Source organism: Mytilus trossulus, chromosome 4 (assembly GCF_036588685.1).
Source record: "Mytilus trossulus isolate FHL-02 chromosome 4, PNRI_Mtr1.1.1.hap1, whole genome shotgun sequence".
Taxonomy (NCBI): Eukaryota; Metazoa; Mollusca; class Bivalvia; order Mytilida; family Mytilidae; genus Mytilus; species Mytilus trossulus.
This window is the reverse complement of record NC_086376.1, coordinates 92581203-92600694: the sequence shown is the minus strand read 5'-3', so window position 1 is coordinate 92600694 and position 19492 is coordinate 92581203. Positions and strand designations below refer to the sequence as shown.

Sequence of the window (19492 nt, the reverse complement as noted above, 5' to 3'; positions counted from 1 at the left end):
CATCATCTTTGGTGTCATTGGCTAATAATAAGGATTCCTTATCATTCTCCCAAAGTAAACCATTCGTCTAACCTGGTGACCTTATTTTTATGAGTTTGCCTACAGCTAATAATGAATTTGATGGATATAAAAGCTAGCTTTGCAATGCATTTTGTAGGCCATTCAAACTTTGCAACAAAAGCATTGACATTTTGAACATTTATTAAAGAAAGATGAAAACATTAACGTTGTTCATTTACACACATTAGAGTATCAACACTGAAAATGCTAAATAAAGTAAAACGAGGCAAATATTATTTGACGCATTTAAAAAACAACTTTTGTTTGTTAGACTGGTCTCATCTGCTCTAATAAACTCTGGAGGATCTTTCCATTCAAAATTGGGTATCTCCAATTTGACAGTTTTATTTTCAAAACTGAATTTAAATGAGTAGAAGTTGAATATGTGTGCCGTAGTCCCGATAGACTCACCATAAAATTCATCTGTTTTGTTTTTAGGATACAAAACGAAGTTACTAAAACCATAAACCACTGTTAGTTTATTTCTATCCTTGTGTTTTTTCACTTCAAGATTTCCATAAGCATGATTCTTGTATATTCCATAGAAATCAGTAATCTGACGCGAAGGTTTCCTTTGCTTGCTGTACCTTGGCTTCAAAGATTTGACTTTTGCATTTAACCATGGTCTTGGATAGGAGCAAATTGTTGATGAGTTTAACCATGGTTTATAACCCATAACTATATCAAATATTACATTGTGCAAGGTTTGTCTGTACAAATAACTAGGATCATTTCCAGTCATTGCAGTATAAATGGCAAGGTGGTCAGCAGTGGGGAAAACGGAAAGTAGTGCTCTGTAACCAAACGTTGTTCCAGAATGTTCCAGCATTTTGTATCCTTAAATTACAAAAATAAACAATTTAACAGTAAAAAGATGAGAGCAAAAAATATATGTTGAGGTTCATACTTATGTAAATACATGTATTTATATGCGTATACTAAGCATTTATGTTTATGTGTTTGAAAATTTTATAGCAATTAATGATTGATTTTCGATCTATTTAATGTAAGAATTTGTCAATTGTTCAATAATTCATCTCTGGCTTTTGTGTTTGCTCGCTAATAAAATGAAGAAATGTAATCATTTTCACCATACTTATGGCATTCATGTGGTTTGAAAAGGATACAGGCTTACAAATAATCATGGATTGAAAACATTTAGAAAAATAATGACCGAAATACATTTAAAAAAACCCACATTTACCTCTGTAGTGTCCAGTTCTCCATCCCAGGGCATATCCTGTATTACTTGTTGTTACAGGAACTTTTGGTTTAGTAAAGTAGGACGACGTATAGGTTGTCGCAATGATATTTTCTGGTCTTGTTAAATCTTTAAATGCATCTTTCGAAATAAGTATTGTGCCATTAGCTAGTTTCCCTTCATCCAGATAGAATTTCATCCATTTTGCCATATCACGTGCCGATGACAATACACAACCGGAACCACACAAGTCTGCCCATCGTCTGTAGAATTATTAAAAAAAGAAAACAATACTACATGTAGATATACTATATATAAGAAGATGTGGTATAAATGCCAATTAGAAAACTCTCCATTCATGTATACAAATTTCATGTGTTCGAAGCTTTTTTTTATGGATTTTAATAGTTCATCTTAAACACTCAAAACCAAATATTTGAAAGCAAATGATTCATAACACTTCACTTATCGTTTCGATCCTGATACATATAAACATCTTATACCACATTTTTCAATGATTTTTATCTATTTTTTACTTAGTTGCTGATAATTATTTAGAAAGTAAAAGTCCAGCAAATTTCTTCAGAGAAGCTTTTAATTCATGATTTCTTTGACTGAAGTGATGACTGAAGCAATATACATTATTTAAAACAAAACGGAAATTCCTTTTTTTTTACCCGTCCTGATAAACATTCAAAAAGCGCCTCATCTTTTTTATATAGTAGAAATAAAATACATTTTACGTTATAAAGTTACTCAAATATAAAATGATACTGGAAAATAATTGGTCTATAGACGGTGGCGTATGTAGTATTCAATAATAATAATTAAAAAAAGAAGATGATTAGTTTTTCGAGTTTTTCGAAATAATGGATTTATAGTTTTGAAATAAAAGCAATGTGCCTTGTTAAATCTCACCTGGAAAATTCAAATGGAACAGGTTTCAGATCACCATAATATTCAATATACCCTTTAGCTAAGTCAATCTTCTCAAAATCAGCTGTTGTCAAAAAGGAAGAAGAGTTCATACCGATTGGATCAAAAAGATGTGTCTTGACTAAGTTCTCCCAACTGTCTCCACCAATCAATTCAGCAAGATGCGTCAGTGCACCGTATATCAAATTGTTGTAGAGGAAACTGTCTCGGAATAAGCCTTTTGGTTGCAAATACTTTAATCGACTAAATAATAAAAACATTGTCTTTATTATTCGTGAGTAAAAAATTGCTACATATCAAATATATCTTCAGATTTTTCAATAAAATAACTAATAGATACGCGTCTGGCGTATAAAAATATTTTTTAACCTATTACCTTTTCATGGCTATTATTCGTTTGTTTCTCTGTCCTATATTTTCTCCTATTTATCTGTTTATTTATTGTAACCCTGTCGTGTCATGTTGTCATTTAAATATTTTAATTAACACTGCCATTAAAGGGGGAGGTTTCGCATACCACAAAACCAGGTTCAACCCACCATTTTTTCATAAAATGCTCTGTACCAAGTCAGGAAATTGGCCATTGTTACATTATAGTTCGTTTCTGTGTGTGATACGTTTCGGTGTTGTGTCGTAGTTCTCTTATATTTGATACGTTACCCTCCGTTTTAGTTTGTAACCCGGGTTAGTGTTTTCTCTGTCGATTTATGAATTTTGAACAGAGGTATACTACTGTTGCCTTTATTTACAAAGTAATGTCAAATTGTTTCGTGGGATATTTACTTTAAATGAGTAGACAAGAACTACTAAAAAGAGAAAGAAGAATACACATTTAAAAAAAAAGTAAAAAAGGACCTCAACGCAGTCTAATGTAACGTATGAATGAGAACCTTACGCACTATGTTTGGATATTGCATTATTCCAGATCTGTGTTAATACTGACTTGATTTATCATGCAGGTAAATATCAAACTTTCGCCAGGCAAATCAATATAGTAAATGTTAATATATTATTGATTTGCCTGGTGGAAGTTTGATATTTACCTGTATGAACTATTAAAAAGATTATAGATTATTTGGTACTAAATGTCCAGTGGCAGATATTTGAGGCATGCATGCTCAAAGACGATAATATAAAGAACAATTGTTTAACCTAATACACACTAACAGAATTATGATTTGTCTTGATATTAGTGTATCAATACATTAGCATAATATTAAGGTACGAGATTCTTAACAACTTAACGTCCACTTGTATTTTTGTCCATTTGATGAGTTAAGCCTTTTTCAACTGATTTTTATAGTTCGTTCTTATGTTGTACTGTTATACCACTGTCCCAGGTTAGGGGGAGGGTTGGGATCCCGATAACATGTTTAACCCAGCCACATTATTTATGTATGTGCCTGTCCCAAGTCAGGAGCCTGTAATTTAGTGGGTGTCGTTTGCTTATGTGTTATATATTTGTGTTTCGTTTATTTTTTATTTATATAAATAAGGCCGTTAGTTTGCTGGTTTGAATTGTTTTACATGGTCTTATCGGGGTCTTTTATAGCTGACTATGCGGTATGGGCTTTGTTCATTGTTGAAAGCCGTACGGTGACCTATAGTTGTTAATGTCTGTGTCATTTTGGTCTTTTGTGGATAGTTGTCTCATTGGCAATCCTACCACGTCTTCTTTTTTATATTATATTAATTGTTTACTTACTGTATAACATTAGCACGTGTCAAGTTGTTATCCAATCGTATACGGTTGTTTCCTGGTATTCCCAGTCTATGAGATAAAAGATCTCGGACGGTAGCATACTTTGACCTTAACAAGTCGATAAAAATCCCTTCGTTGTTAAATATGGTACTGACTTTTGTGTTTAGAGAGTATCTGAAAATACTTATATGTGTACAGAATCACAGATTTTAGTTTGGATACAAAATAAAGGTAGAAAAAAATCCAGATTATGACAGTTTTTCGGCAGAGGATTTTTTTATAGCTATTTTCTTCAATTATAATCCTGGTACCTTCGGTAACTATTCTTGCCGAACAAAGAACACTAGTTTGTCTTTTTGGCTCAACATGTGCATACACTGGCTGTAATATGGAACTTAGGCCGTGTTCACATTGACCTAAACTCGGTGTTGTGTTAGTGTAACTCACACATAAACTAAACATAATTACGTTCCCATTGACAAAACTCAATGTTTACATGTAGTTAAAATCATGTTTTGTCTACATGCAGTCGATAGTCGATGTAGGCCTTGTGTATGTTCAGTGTACACAAAACTAGTCATTCCGAACTGTAATTTTTCCATTTATATGTAAAAAAAAAACCAATTTTTATATAAAATTGATATTTATAACACTTATTAATTAAGTTATTTACAGAAATATTTGTCTAAACTTGATATATTTATTTGTTATACAAACACTTTACGTAGCTTTATTAATCCCTTATCAAAACTCATCCATCATCATTGCCAAATACATAATTCCTTAGAAAAGGTCTTCTCGAATCGACTGTACGTACACACTGACAGACATATTTGCCACTGGTCTTTACTCAAACAACGATTCACTCATAAATGCATTACTGAAAAAGGGTGAGGTCAATTGTTTGTTTGTGTAGAATCTCAGATCAGTTAAAATACAATTAGAAATAAAAAAAATATCGCCCTCTCCTTTTGCCAAAAAAAAAACCAACTTGTAGAAACAATACCATTTGAAACAAACAGAAAATATAAAAATGTAGTGATCCTCAACATCGCAATTCTTTTTTTGTCTATAAGCACGCTGATGCAGCCTATATTTTTAATGCGTAGACATCTTTAAACTACCGCAAATCATCCAAAATGACTTTCTTAAAGGAGCAACCACTTTACTTAAAAAAAAGGGGGGAGGTCTGAGTCCGCGTGAAAGTTAAATTTCAATTTTTTCGATGGTACCGATTCTTTTTCAATCAAATTGTGGAAAAATCCATCCCCCCCTTTTTTTTAAGTCAAATGGTCGTTCCCTTACTGCTAGAAAAGTTGTTCGAAAATTTGAGTTCGGTTCTACGTAATGAACATTTAAATGACATATAGTTTACAAGTGTGAACACATCTTATGTACAGGTAACTAAACAAGGTGTATAGATGTGGACAAATCTTAGGTGCAACTAGTGTAGATTACATTAAACCAAATGTAAACATGTTTACTGTACACGGCGTTTGGTGTGAACACGGCCTTAGTTGGCAACGACCATCAGTTTTAATTTCTTTTTTGGGTTGCAAAATAATTGAGCAATCTTTTTTTTTGTATAAACCGTTTTAAACAAACTATGTCATAATTCAAAGTAGTAACCATAAAAAAATGTTTTCCGGCTTTAAAAGAAATTTCTACTTTTACATGAGTATCCGATTTTTTTCAATGTGCTGAGCATGTATTACTGAATTGTGGGTCCTTACTACTCTTCAATTTTGTACTTGTTTGGCTGTATAAATATTTTGATCTGCGCGTTACAGATGAGTCCTATGTAAAAGAAACGCGCGTATGGCGTATAAAATTATAATCCTGAAACTTTTGATAACTATTTACACCACTGGGTCAATGCCACTGCTGGTGGACGTTTCGTCCCCGAGTGAATCACCAGCCCAGTAGCCAGCACTTCGGTGTTGACATGAATATGTAAACGAAACGCCAGTCTGGCGTATACAATTACTGTCTGGGTATCTTTGATAAATATTTACCCCACGCCTGTCAAACTTCATGTTACAGTTACACCATAAACACCATTTTAATTCTTCATGATAATTTGACTTTTTAAATGACATCTTCAGTTTATAAATAATCTCGTCTCATCCTTATCCATATCTTATAATAACATTACTCATACAAATGACACCGAATATCTAATCTACCATCTTGAACACTGCGTTTGTTCATACAAATGACACCGAATATCTCATCTATCATCTTGAACACTGCGTTTGTTCATACAAATGACACCGAATATCTAATCTACCATCTTGAACACCTGCGTTTGTTCATACAAATGACACCGAATATCTAATCTACCATCTTGAACACTGCGTTTGTTCATACAAATGACACCGAATATCTAATCTACCATCTTGAACACTGCGTTTGTTCATACACATGACACCGAATATCTAATCTACCATCTTAAACACTGCGTTTGTTCATACAAATGACACCGAATATCTAATCTACCATCTTGAACACTGCGTTTGTTCATACAAATGACACCGAATATCTAATCTACCATCTTGAACACTGCGTTTGTTCATACAAATGACACCGAATATCTTATCTACCATCTTGAACACTGCGTTTGTTCATACAAATTACACCGAATATCTAATCTACCATCTTGAACACTGCGTTTGAATAATTTACAAATAATAACAAACCTTTTGATACAATGGGTGATTAGGAGTGCAAGTAGAATAAGATATACAGTAATAGTATCTCCGTACTTACTTTGTTTTCTCCTCTATTAGTTTCACAAGTAATGTACTTGCGAAAGCTTTTGACAAGGACGCTACTCCAAACAAAGTTTCCTCCGTCACTGTTTCGTTCGTGTCTAAATCCTTCACGCCGTATCCTTTTACTAAAATATCTTCTCCAGATCTTACCACAGCAACTGAAACCCCAACAATCTGTTTTGATTTGCATCGTAAGGTATTTTGAATTATAGTGTCGATTTTTTCAAAACAATCTGGACACCCAACAGTCAAATTAAAAATTGCAGTTAGGAAAAAGAGAACGCACACAGCATACATATCCAATGTTATAAGGAAAAGCACTTATCATACATATCTAATGTCATAAGAAAACGCACACAGCATACACATCCAATATTATAGGAAAACCTCTTTCATTATACATAAATATCTACATGTATTTAAGGTGGAGTAGTAGTTTTTGATGTTTTTAAGGATCTCAAGTGGGTGTAAATAGCCATTAATTGGTCATGATGACAGTATCTAATTACAACTACTTGGGTTTAAGCCATAAATTCACTCAGTAGTAGGATTTCATTAAGACTATTTGCTCTCCACATATTTAACATTTATCAAATATTTAATGAAAGGAAACCGAAATCGGCGACGAAAATAACAAATATTCGTTCTTCACATAGTGCTATTCGATTCCCTCCTTCTGTGAGATTGAAGCTACATCGCCTTGCACTGTGTCCAGCCAGTGCCCTCAAATTTGTTTATGCATGCAAAATGTTAATAATTGATAATATAAAAAAAATATATAAAAAATTACATTTACCGTTGTTTCGGCATAATAACAATGCAATTCTTTAAAATATTAAAAATAGCTGGGTATTTCAGTTAATATATATATCATATAAATAATTTCAAAGTGTAGAATGTTTCTAATACACTAATTACGTGCCCAATTAAGACAATTACAATCAAAACCAAGAAGTAAACAAAAACTCGTAAAACCAAAAGACATTTATATCAACAGTTATAAATAATAAATAATAAACAGCACGAACTCCACTAAAAACCGAGAGTGAATTCAGGTGCTCCGGAAGGGTAAGCATTTCCTGCACCGTAAACGGCACCCGTCGTGCTATTTCTTTGTTCAGTCCGGTAATGATGGAAGGTTATAATGACTGAAGAAGAATATCAGATATGATTTCTGACAAACTTTTGTCATATATTATATTGTCGACGGCGTCAACATTAATTTGGTTAAAGTTTTGGATAAGTCAATCGAACGGGAACCGTGAACATTAGGTTAAAATAATTCATTTTTATAAGTAAATTTCATTTGTAATAGACAATTTCATTTGAATTTGCACGTCTCATCTGTAATTGACACATTTCATTTTATGGCACATCTCCCTTGTATTGGCACACCACATTTCAATGTCGATTATTTGGCCCTAACTTCAGTCATGATTTGTCGCTTTAATTTTCTTTAAAAATCCATAGTTTATGAGAGGAGATATGCATACAAAGTAAATCAATAATATTTGGCAGTCCGTTGTATCAGCATCTGATCATCTGATTTCCATGGAGATCGTTTTGTCCCAAATCCTCAACCATGTTCCAATGACAAAAATCTTTGTATACAAGTATCAAGGGGCGAGACTTATTTCCATACCAACAATTAACATTAATGTTAATATTTCTGACTTTTGATTAGCTCTTCAAGACCAACAAAGGATCATAAAGAATACTTTGCAAGCGTAAAACTTAATTTGCTACGTCGCAAATATATATATATATATCTTTGACTGTTCTACAATAAGAATATTTTCCAAACATTAGAAAAACCTTTGAAAAATTCATAATAATTATTATCTCATAAAAACTTAATGTTATCTTTACTTTATCTTTACTATCCATAAATCTTCTGTGCTTTAATACTTTCATGACGAATGACAAATACTGTTTGTTGTTCCAATAATTTTTCTGTTAAGATATACAATTACGAATAAAAATAGGGAATAAGTCAAAGAGACAAAAAACGTACCAAAGAGCAGATAAAAACCTAAGGCCATCAATTGGTTTTTAACGCAGTGAGAAAATCCCACACCAGGAGGTTGATCTCAGCATGCCTATAAATAAAGATGTGTACTAGCTCTGTAAAATTGATGTCATACTTCAAAACGTATAAATGAACTAAAATTTACAAGGCTCCGTGTTGAAGGCCGTACTTTAACCTATAATGGTTTACTTTTTATATTGTTACTTGGATGGAGAGTTGTCTCATTGGCACTCACACCACATCTTCCTATATCTATTATGTACTTTATATAGTTTCATTGATACTCTTTGATAAATCTTTTTCACAAAATTTCTGTTCTATGTACGATATAACCTTTGTCATTGTTATATTATAGATCGTTTCTGTATGTGTTACATTTTAATGTTGTGATTCTGTTGTATCGTAGTTCTCCTCTTATATTTGATGTGTTTCCCTAAGTTTTAGTTTGTAACCCTGACTTTTTTTCAATCGATTTATGAATTTCGAACAGCGGTATACTACTGTTGCCTTTATATATTGTAAATAGCTATCAAAGGTACCATGATTATAATTTAATACGTCAGATGCGCATTTTCTCCACACGAGACTCATCAGTGACGCTCATATCAAAATAGTTATAAAGCCAAAGAAGAAAACAATTTGAAGAGCATTGAGGACCAAAAAATAAAATTCCAAAAAGTTGTGCCAAAATACGGCTAAGGTTATTTATTCCTGGGATAAGAATCCTTAGTTTTTCGAAAAATTCAAAGTTTTGTCACAGTAAATTTATATAAAAAAAAATGCCTTAAATAAACTCATCAAAGATACCAGGATTAAAATTTTATAATTACACCAGACGCGCGTTGATAAGAAATAAATAGTTGATATTCATGTCAAGAAAGAAGTGCTGACTACTGGGCGGGTGATACCCTCGGAGCCGAAACATCCACCAGCAGTGTCATCGTGTAAATATTAATCAAAGGTACCATGATTATTATTTAATACGCCAGACGCGAGTTTCGTCTACACAGAACTCTCAGATCAAAATAGTTATAAAGCCAAAAAAGTAAACAAATGAAGAGCATTAAGGACCCGAAATTTCAAAAAGTTGTGCCAAATATGGATAAGTTAATCTATTCCCTGGATAAGAAAAAATCCTCAGTAGAACACTTTAAAGGGTGCAATCAACAGTTGCTATGACGTCACATTTTGAGGGACCATGCATAAGTGACCCTTAGTGGTGGACTGATTAATAAAGATACTTGTATAAAACTAGATATCACTGGAATCAGAATGTTCTCTAGTTTATAATGAAATAAAAATAATGTGTACTTTAATATATGACAAATATTCCATCCAATGAACATGGGAAAAAAAGGTATAATTTGAACATCCAATGACATCAAAAACTTGAAATCAGGTCCTGTGCACACCCATGAAGACATGATCCATGCACATTTTACATAATCAAAACTGTATGAAATTTGTACGTTTTTACCTGGCCTTTCAAAAAAATCTTGTTTCAGGGTACGGTCTCCTGTTGCGAAAAGAACTACAGTGGCTGCAAATAAGTTTTCAATTTTCACTCCCCTCAAAACATGTAAAGTTAATATAATTTTTAAAATTATTTCAATCATTTAACGTGTTTTAATTGAAAGCTAATTAATTAATTTTTACAATCAAATACAAAAAACATGATACTTTTTCACCAATTGAGTAAATAAACAGGAGTTTCCCTCCATCGTTGTTTTTAGTCGGGGAATAACCCTCCCTTTTTTTTTATACGAAACTGTTTATAGCACCCTAAAGAGTTGGTCTATATAGTTAAATTTATTAGTTTGGTTGGGTTGTTGTCTCGTTGGTGTTTATCGTCATTTCCTGTTATGGCATTACAAAGTATGAGAAAATGGGGAAAACATATCTGAATTATAGAACCATTTCATTACATAATACATTTTCATTAAAACAGTAAAGAGTAAATGGGTAATTTTAAGTACAAAATAAACATTACTGATCACAATCATGCTTTTCCAATATTTACTTTTTTGTCTTTCTCTTTTTAATCACATTTGTAAACAATTGACTGTCTTAAAACCAAAGGTACATTACGAAAATATTTTTAATTAGTACCAAATGGTAGCAGCACATTACGAATAAATTTACAATGTGGACTTTTTAATTGGGATATAAAATATTCTGGTCCATTAATGGAATATACATGAAACAAATATTCTAAGCAATAAAAATAATGCTCTATTTAGGACTTTTGTAAATGAACAAAGGTGTGATACATGTGAGACTTAATTGTGCATCAAATCATAGATGTATGAAATAATCTATGATCGAAAAAAGAAATGAATATAAAACAACATTATTTATTTATGTATCAATCAGTTAATAGATCAATTTATATACTATATGTTTATTAAAACAAATGAGATTCGATACGTAACACATTGAAACACATAGGATATGCTTAAGTAGCTCAATCATTACAGTAAATGATTGGTTAAATACATTGTATCAAAGGCAAAAATTGATTAACAAGGAATTGTTATAGATATCAATACAATACAAAGTCCAAAGATAGCAAAATGTAGTAATATGCTTATCAGAGTATTTGATAGACAAAATTTCTATACAGCATCAGTACTGATATGGATTCGAGATGGTGAAACTGATCAAATTTACATTGTGTGGAGTCTGTTATATGGTTTTGGTTGTAACAGTTTTTGGTGAAATAATTCCAATACCATGTATGAAGAGACAATATGACTTATATGCATATGACTCTTTAATACGGAGAATTCAACCTACATCTCTTTACACATGTGCTGAAAATTGTCTGCAGATGAAAATATGCAAGTCTTTGAATTATTATAAAGACGAATGGAAATGTGAATTGAATTTTGGCGTGACTACCAAAGAGAAAACTTCTGTAATTTTTGTCGATGCTTTGGACATCCCAATGGTGAGTGAACTCATATCATAGAAAAATATACTTTAATTTTTGTGTCTCTTTAAATGTTTTACGAATTTGATATAAAAGAAATTTATAGCTGTGAAGTTTTTAGAACAAAGATCAAACAAAAGAAAGGCTTTATGGTTTCTCAAAAAAAGTTTCTATATACATAGGGATAATGATCATTACTTTTGAGATATTTTGCAGGAATATGCATGGCATTGCAAAAATCATAACTGTACACGCGAAGAGAGATGTTTTACTGATGACAGTTTCCAAGTTTTGTGTTTACCGTTAAGTATGTAAATATATTACTTTACAAATCTGTTCATTTAAGTTATATTTATTTTGTGTATCAATATTACAGAAGTTTGCTTTGTTGAGTTAAATTACCAAACACTGTATGTTTCCTCTTTATGTATTTCAAATAATATAACCAGAAAGTGCATACATATACAATATTAGGTCGATGTCAGAAAAATAGCATCCTATTTGTATAAGGCTGAGAAACTTTGGAAGAGCGAGGTTCTACCGAGCCCTTCCCCAGTTTGCGCCAAGAACAAAAAAGTTTTTTCGACATTGACCTAATATTGTTTGTATACTGCAACTTTAATAAATACATTGATAGGTATTTAAATTGTAACAAAATTTTCGAACTTATTTACACCCCTTTTTGAACCCCTGACTAGTAAAAGTGTCCATGTTTACGTTGACACACACATGTATGATTTGTTTTAATATTTTTTCATCCTCATGCTACTCATTATTAAATTTATTTTCTATTCACCTTTTGTTATTTTTTATCTATAATATTTTTTGGGTTCGAGCACTAATTTTAATTTTTGACTACACATAAGTTTGGTGCGGCAAATCAAATTAGCAATGATTAAATTTGATTCACTCGTTTAATGACGCAAAGGCACCAGAATTGGAAAATTAACATCTGGATGATATTTGCTTGCTTGTAAAAATGTAAAATACACTATGAAAATCTGAACCAAATATCAAACGTTCGATACGCCAAGATGCTTGTTCCAGCGATTGACTAAATATCAAACGTTCGGTACGTCAAGATGCTTGTTCCAGCGATTGACTAAATATCAAACGTTCGGTACGTCAAGATGCTTGTTCCAGCGATTGACTAAATATCAAACGTTCGGTACGTCAAGATGCTTGTTCCAGCGATTGACTAACTATCAAACGTTCGGTACGTCAAGATGCTTGTTCCAGCGATTGACCAAATATCAAACGTTCGGTACGCCAAGATGCTTGTTCCAGCGATTGACCAAATATCAAATGTTCGATACGACAAGATGCTTGTTCCAGCGATTGACCAAATATCAAACGTTCGATACGTCAAGATGCTTGTTCCAGCGATTGACCAAATATCAAATGTTCGATACGACAAGATGCTTGTTCCAGCGATTGACTAAATATCAAACGTTCGATACGCCAAGATGCTTGTTCCAGCGAATGACCAAATATCAAACGTTCGGTACGCCAAGATGTTTGTTCCAGCGAATGACCAAATATCAAACGTCCGATACGCCAAGATGCTTGTTCCAGCGATTGACCAAATATCAAATGTTCGATACGACAAGATGCTTGTTCCAGCGATTGACTAAATATCAAACGTTCGATACGCCAAGATGCTTGTTCCAGCGAATGACCAAATATCAAACGTTCGGTACGCCAAGATGTTTGTTCCAGCGAATGACCAAATATCAAACGTCCGATATGCCAAGATGTTTGTTCCAGCGAATGATCAAATATCAAATGTTCGGTACGCCAAGATGCTTGTTCCAGCGATTGACTAAATATCAAACGTTCGATACGCCAAGATGCTTGTTCCAGCGATTGACCAAATATCAAACGTTCGGTACGCCAAGATGCTTGTTCCAGCGATTGACCAAATATCAAACGTTCGATACGCCAAGATTGCTTGTTCCAGCGATTGACCAAATATCAAACGTTCGGTACGCCAAGATGCTTGTTCCAGCGATTTAATTCTTCATTAACTTCAATTCATTAGTTTGAACTTACATTTTTCTTATTATGTCTCCATTCAGTTTTATCTTAAACATCTTCTTACTATAACGATATGCAATATACGTAGAATAACCCATTATATCACCTTCCAAGTCATTCAATTAATTTTGTCAAATACATCAGTCCAGTTTTCCACATCATATGATTTATTATGAATGCGACAGTTCTTTTTGTAAATTTTTGTTATATAAAATGTTAATATCCAGACAAAATCTCAAACTTTTAATGTAAACTGACATTTTTAATTATAAAATAAACTCTATCATAATATTCAATATTTTTTAAAAGGCTAAAATAAATAAGAGTAGCTGATACGTTTTGTATGAAACATTGCTTGTAAAATTCTTATGTCAGAGCGTAAATCCCTTTAAGTATTTGACAGAAACATTCATTTCAGACATAGAATGTGGAAGCGACATTGAAGAAGTTCCAAATGCATCTTGGTTGAACGGAGGTTCGTTGATGGGAAACGAAACGTATTATACATGTGAAAATAAAACGGTTCCTTTACCAGAAAAATGCAACCGACAAATTTGTGTAAATTCAACTGCAACTTGGCATCTCATAACAGAAGTTGAATGTCAGCCAAATGGAAACTGGGAAACAGCTAGTTTTTCCTGCATAGGTAAAAATAAAAATATTATATATGAAATTTATCATTCATAAAACATCTTTATTGAAATTTATTATAGATAATTGAAAAATGTTTCTTAGAATATTATCTATTTAATTTGTTTATCTTTCGGTTATTCAAGAGCACTTTCAACAAATATGTTGAAGGTATGAAAAAAGTGGTATAGAAAAATTATCTACAAGTTGGAAAAGTAAGCTAACGTTGTTAGTAAAAACCAAGAGTTCGACATTGAATAACGCCGTAGTCAGGATTATTAAAAAAGACCAACAATCTTCTTTATAACATTTATGTTCCTAATCAAAGAATGGTAAGGATTACACCTCTGAAGAACTTAAGGGGAAAGGACATTTTGCCTCTTGTCTAAGTTTTATTAAAATCAAATGGTTGACACAACTTTATGTTCTTGTCTCGATTATGTTCATATTTAAGTTTTGACTGTCCCTCTAGTATCTTTTGCCCCCAAAAACAATACACAATATTTGATGCGGACAGTAGGTAATATCCAGAGACACAATGATACAAACAAAGAAGTAGGTTCACTGAGAGCCATTCTCGTGTCGCTTAAGAAGAATAAAATAATTAATTCAACCTACAACTATTGTAACGGGCGACGAATGCTTTGACAGTTTTCCGTAAAACAGTGAATAAAGAAATAAATTTTAAACCCCGATCGATATTGATGAAAAGGCAACAGAAGTATACCAGTGTTCAAAAGTCATAAATCGACAAAGAGAAGGAAATCCGGAGTACAAACCAAAACCGAGTGACACATACTATTAACTATGGAAAACCTACGAATAACAGGAACACCAAAGTGAAACAAAAACAAACGCCAACACACATTGAAACGAATTATTTGATACAATTGCCATATTCCTGACTTGGTACTGGACATTTCAATAACAATGGTGGGTTGAACTTAGTTTAATGGTATGCCAATCTATGCGTTTGACTTGTCCCTCTGCTATCTTTCGTCCCTTTTTTTCACTATAAGTTTGTTGTCAGTGTTAAAATATATCGCTAAAATATTACGTGACAGTAATAATGTCAATAAATTGATAAAATTATTAATCAACGTTCAAAAAATGTAGTTCATAGAATTTTACATCGAATATTCTGTTTCACATTTCTAAAACATACATTACATTATACCTTTTTTTAGAGTGCTTCGAAAGCCTTAGTGGTACAAAGTCTAACACTTCAATAACACTGACCGGTCAACATTGCCAAAGATGGGACAAAACGTCACAGGCTCAATCTTCCAAACTTACACCTGCAATGTTTCCAGACGATACTATCTCAGCCGCTGATAATTACTGCCGCTCTCCAGTAACCGGAAGTGACCTTGATCGGCCTTACTTTTGGTGTATGACGGGGGACCCGAAAATGACCTTCGATGTGTGTTCCGTTCCAATGTGTTATACTGAAGGTTTGACTTATTATTAGAACTCAAAATACAATTGACCATATTTCCTTTGAAATTTGCTTTATGATTAAAGATTTGTTTTGTTACAAATAAAACAATAATGACTTATATGTATTCATGCTCTAATTGGATTCGTTCATTGATGAAAGCCATACAGTGACATCAAGATGTATTTTTTTTGTGTCATTTGGTCTCTTGTGAAGACTTGTCTCATTGTTAATCATATCAAATCTTCATTTTAATATCTAAGCATACACACACAAATTTGCAGTGAAAAGAATCGTCTTCATTATCCGAAGACTCAATATCAAATTCTTTACGATGACAAAAAATTGACAATTTACCAAAAGTTCAGATTGCTTCACTTCTTTATCCTTGTGTCACAGAACGACACTGAAATAAGATAAGTAGAGAAGATTTTGGGAAAATTTTAAAACATTTAACCTATCGAAGATAACTCTGTCCGAACCAAAGTAAGGAAAGAAAGGATGTTTCCCTGACTTTAGATAACGTCATTCCTACAATGAAACCCAATGAAAAACAACAGCAATATCAATACACAGCATGGACAGATACAACTAAGAGTACATTACGAAGGGAATAGCCTGTAACGCCTTTATAATCTACCTCATCTATTTTTTTTCAGATCCAAATAATCATTACCAACAGCTACCGGACCCCATTCATTCGTACACTCAACATTTTGCAGACGTACCGATCACCCGCTTTAAGTGCTACGAAACAAACAGTACCACCATTCTTGAACATTGTCCTGTGTCTCGGTATGAAAACCGGAAATGGTCATCAGTGAATCTATCATGTTCAGGTAGGAAATAACATCCTCTTAATTTACTGGTTACGACAATGCATGTCATACACCACAACCCTTAAGTCTTGTAGAGGTGAGGTTTCCTTGAAAATGTATGTACCAAGTCAGGAATATGACAGTTCTTGTTCATTCGTTATTGATTTTTTTTTGTTATTTGATTTTGTCATGTGATTATAAACTTTCCGATTAGATTTCCCTCTAGGTTCAGTATCTTGTGATTTTACTTTTTTCCTCGGAGTTCGGTATTTTTGTAAATGAGGAATGAAGCTTAAGTTTCATGACAGATGTTTGAAATTACATGAAACAAATTGAGAACAAAACAAATGTGTGATTAAATTATAACCAAAAAACAATTGCATTTTACAAATCTGATTAAGTTTTAACTCACAGGAAAGAAAGAAAAAAACGAGAACTGATACGAACTTCGCGTTGTCAGTTAATTTCGATCTTTGAGTTTGTCTGTCCCTCTGGTATCTTTCGACTCTCCTTTGAAAAAAACATAAAACACACTCAACAGATATAAAATTGATAGACACTAAACTGTACAAGAAGAGTATATCATCCAAAAAATATGGGAAAGGATTGCTGTATAATTTCATTATTTCTATGTTTTAAGAACCAAATGATGGTCTTATCATACTTTTCCCTTTCAAAACAAGTAATTAAAGTAGGTACTAAAAGATGTGTCACCTGTCATAAAGTAAGGGTATATTTCAACTGGTAACAATACAAGGAAGTAACATTGAAAAAGGGAAGAACATTTTGCTTGCAACATGAAACCTCTTATCCTTCCAAAAGATTTTCAAATGTCCAAATGCCTATCTAAAGTGCGAAATCGAATCACTTTCACGGTTGAATATTATTTTCGAACGTGACTGTCTATCTATACATCCCGCAATTCAAGACCTGAATCTCAAAATTAGATTCGGTTGCCATATGGTTACCTTACCACTTATAATGAGTTTTGTGACCTTCAAGCAACCAAAGATCCAGCAATCTTTAAACCTTAAACAAAAATAAACTATAGATTGGCTGTGGTAAACACATACAATTTTTTGAACTTCTATTGTTCAATCAAGAACAAGTTGAGTTGGATAGAATTATCATATTTTTTTGTTATCAAATCTCCTACAAGGAAACAGGAAACTGAATAATCATAATTGAAAAATAGATTATAGAGACACCGTTTGTTTTTGATTGAAATTGCTAAAGAGCGATGCAGCAGCTCGAATGCATCCTTGATTATTTCTAATATCACCGGACGTAGAAAACTTATATAGTTATGTAAACATGGAATATCATATTTTGTAATATAACATTGTAAAATTATTACTTTGATAAAATTTGTATTGCGTTTTTAAATGACTTATGCAAATATAAGCCATATGGTATATAAATTAATAAGCATTGTATTGGTAATATAACTTTTAGAACAAAGAAATTTTTTGTTTTAATTAAAATAAAAACCAAATTAAAACATGTTATGGAACAAAAGAAATATTTAGTTTAGTCATGATAATAAGAACGCCTGTACCAAATCAGGAATATGACAGTTGTTTTCTATTCGTTTGATGTGTTTGGACTTTGAATTATTAGGAACTTTCCGTTTTAAAATTTCCTTGGAGTTCGGTATTAGGAGCTGGACCTGCGTATCCTTCCGGAGCACCTGATATCACCCCAGTTTTTGGTGGAGTTCGTGTTGGTTCGTGTTGCTTAGTCTTTAGTTTTCTATGTGCTGCCTATTATTCTATTATTTGTCCGTTTGTCTTTTTATTCTTAGCCATGACGTTGTCAGTTTATTTTCAATCTATAATATTTGTTTGTGACTTTACTTTTTAGATGTTGATTGTCACGATCCAGGTTCTGCCTACATAGGGAAGATGACGTGCACCGTGACCGGAAGGACCTGTCAGAACTGGAATAGTCAAACACCTCATGTACATACAACTGTACCGGATGACCCAAAGGACCAGACTAGCAATTACTGTCGCAATCCCGGGGATGGTTACAGTGTACCATGGTGTTACACAACGGATCCAGAAGTGAAATATGAGTACTGTTGGATCCCAAATTGTTAGTGCAGTTTAACACAGTTCAACATATTTTACTTTTTTTCTGTAAAATATTTATTTTATATTTTTATTGGTCAATCCTAATCAAACTTAGGAAACTATTGTATTTGCCTTGATTATCATCATAGAAGTTTGAAACTTGCCGTTCTTTCTCCATATTTATTATGAGTATTATCATTCTCTCTCGCAACGGAACAGTAATCGCTGAATCTGCATTTAAGCCCAGTATCAGATATATGAATTGTGTGATTGAAATTTGCTGTTATGAAAATTTTGAGCTCATTCTAAATAAGAAATGTCTCTCCCTCGTGCAGTTTTCTGATTTTCTTTACCAAATTTAGATACACTTTATGTACGTTTTAGTTTCAATAGCTCTTCGACTTTTTTATGTTTCCTTTTTTCCGAATACTTTCGTCTCTTGCATCAATAACATTTAAGTTCGAAATTGTTTTCAAAGGTACCAGGATTATAATTAAGTACGACAGACGCTCATATCAAAATATATATAAAGCCAAAGTTGAAGAGCATTGAGGATCCGAAATTCCAAAAAGTTGTGCCAAATACGACTAAGGAATCTATGCCTGGTATAAGAAAATCCGTAGTTTTTCGAAATATTCAAAGTTTTGTAAACAGAAAATTTATAAAAATGTTCATCTGTTGCAGTATAAGTTGATATTGATAGATATACTTATTGTTTTATATGTGGTCGATTACAGCATACCTATTCAAACATTTTGATTGAATATTGCAATAAAGATGAAACACTTTTACCATTATTTAACCCTTTATGAATGAAAAAATGTCAAATTATTCAAGGTGTTCAAAATCAAAGACGTGTC

At 32.6% G+C, this 19492-nt stretch overlaps 2 protein-coding genes across 4 annotated transcripts; one reads left to right on the top strand and one right to left on the bottom strand.

Annotated features, from left to right (window-relative positions):
* Positions 1 to 183: 183 nt before the first annotated feature.
* On the bottom strand, positions 184 to 10280 carry LOC134716321 (uncharacterized). Of its 3 annotated transcripts, XM_063579233.1 has the most exons (7): positions 10180 to 10280; positions 8688 to 8772; positions 6669 to 6831; positions 3903 to 4082; positions 2180 to 2440; positions 1265 to 1524; positions 184 to 897 (listed from the first exon to the last, which is right to left on the bottom strand). In XM_063579233.1, exons 2-7 carry the CDS (start codon positions 8713 to 8715, stop codon positions 245 to 247), a joined length of 1545 nt encoding a protein of 514 aa, XP_063435303.1. In that variant the 5' UTR covers positions 8716 to 8772; positions 10180 to 10280; the 3' UTR covers positions 184 to 244. The 3 variants fall into 3 exon arrangements, with proteins under 3 accessions (XP_063435303.1, XP_063435301.1, XP_063435302.1); XM_063579231.1 differs by lacking the exons at positions 8688 to 8772; positions 10180 to 10280 and having other exon boundaries at positions 6669 to 7146; XM_063579232.1 differs by lacking the exons at positions 8688 to 8772; positions 10180 to 10280 and having other exon boundaries at positions 3903 to 4073; positions 6669 to 7144.
* Positions 10281 to 11278: 998 nt separating this feature from the next.
* On the top strand, positions 11279 to 19242 carry LOC134714305 (plasminogen-like). The gene is made up of 6 exons (XM_063575540.1): positions 11279 to 11652; positions 11851 to 11941; positions 14090 to 14317; positions 15489 to 15755; positions 16399 to 16578; positions 18421 to 19242. The coding sequence occupies exons 1-6, from the start codon at positions 11350 to 11352 to the stop codon at positions 18657 to 18659; spliced, it is 1308 nt and encodes a 435-aa protein (XP_063431610.1). The 5' UTR covers positions 11279 to 11349; the 3' UTR covers positions 18660 to 19242.
* The last annotated feature ends 250 nt before the right edge of the window (positions 19243 to 19492 follow it).

What these genes read in the sequence shown, in the direction of transcription:
- LOC134716321 (XM_063579231.1), bottom strand. Translation starts at nt 6,970, where the DNA reads ATGTATGCTGTGTGCGTTCTCTTTTTCCTAACTGCAATTTTTAATTTG. An exon ending in ACACGTGCTAATGTTATACA is followed by an intron (nt 2,441 to 3,902) that starts GTAAGTAAACAA and finishes TTTATTATTTAG; the next exon opens with TCGATTAAAGTATTTGCAAC. An exon ending in GAGAACTGGACACTACAGAG is followed by an intron (nt 898 to 1,264) that starts GTAAATGTGGGT and finishes TTGTAATTTAAG; the next exon opens with GATACAAAATGCTGGAACAT.
- LOC134714305 (XM_063575540.1), top strand. Translation starts at nt 11,350, where the DNA reads ATGGTGAAACTGATCAAATTTACATTGTGTGGAGTCTGTTATATGGTT. An exon ending in AGTTTTGTGTTTACCGTTAA is followed by an intron (nt 11,942 to 14,089) that starts GTATGTAAATAT and finishes CATTCATTTCAG; the next exon opens with ACATAGAATGTGGAAGCGAC. An exon ending in AGCTAGTTTTTCCTGCATAG is followed by an intron (nt 14,318 to 15,488) that starts GTAAAAATAAAA and finishes ACCTTTTTTTAG; the next exon opens with AGTGCTTCGAAAGCCTTAGT.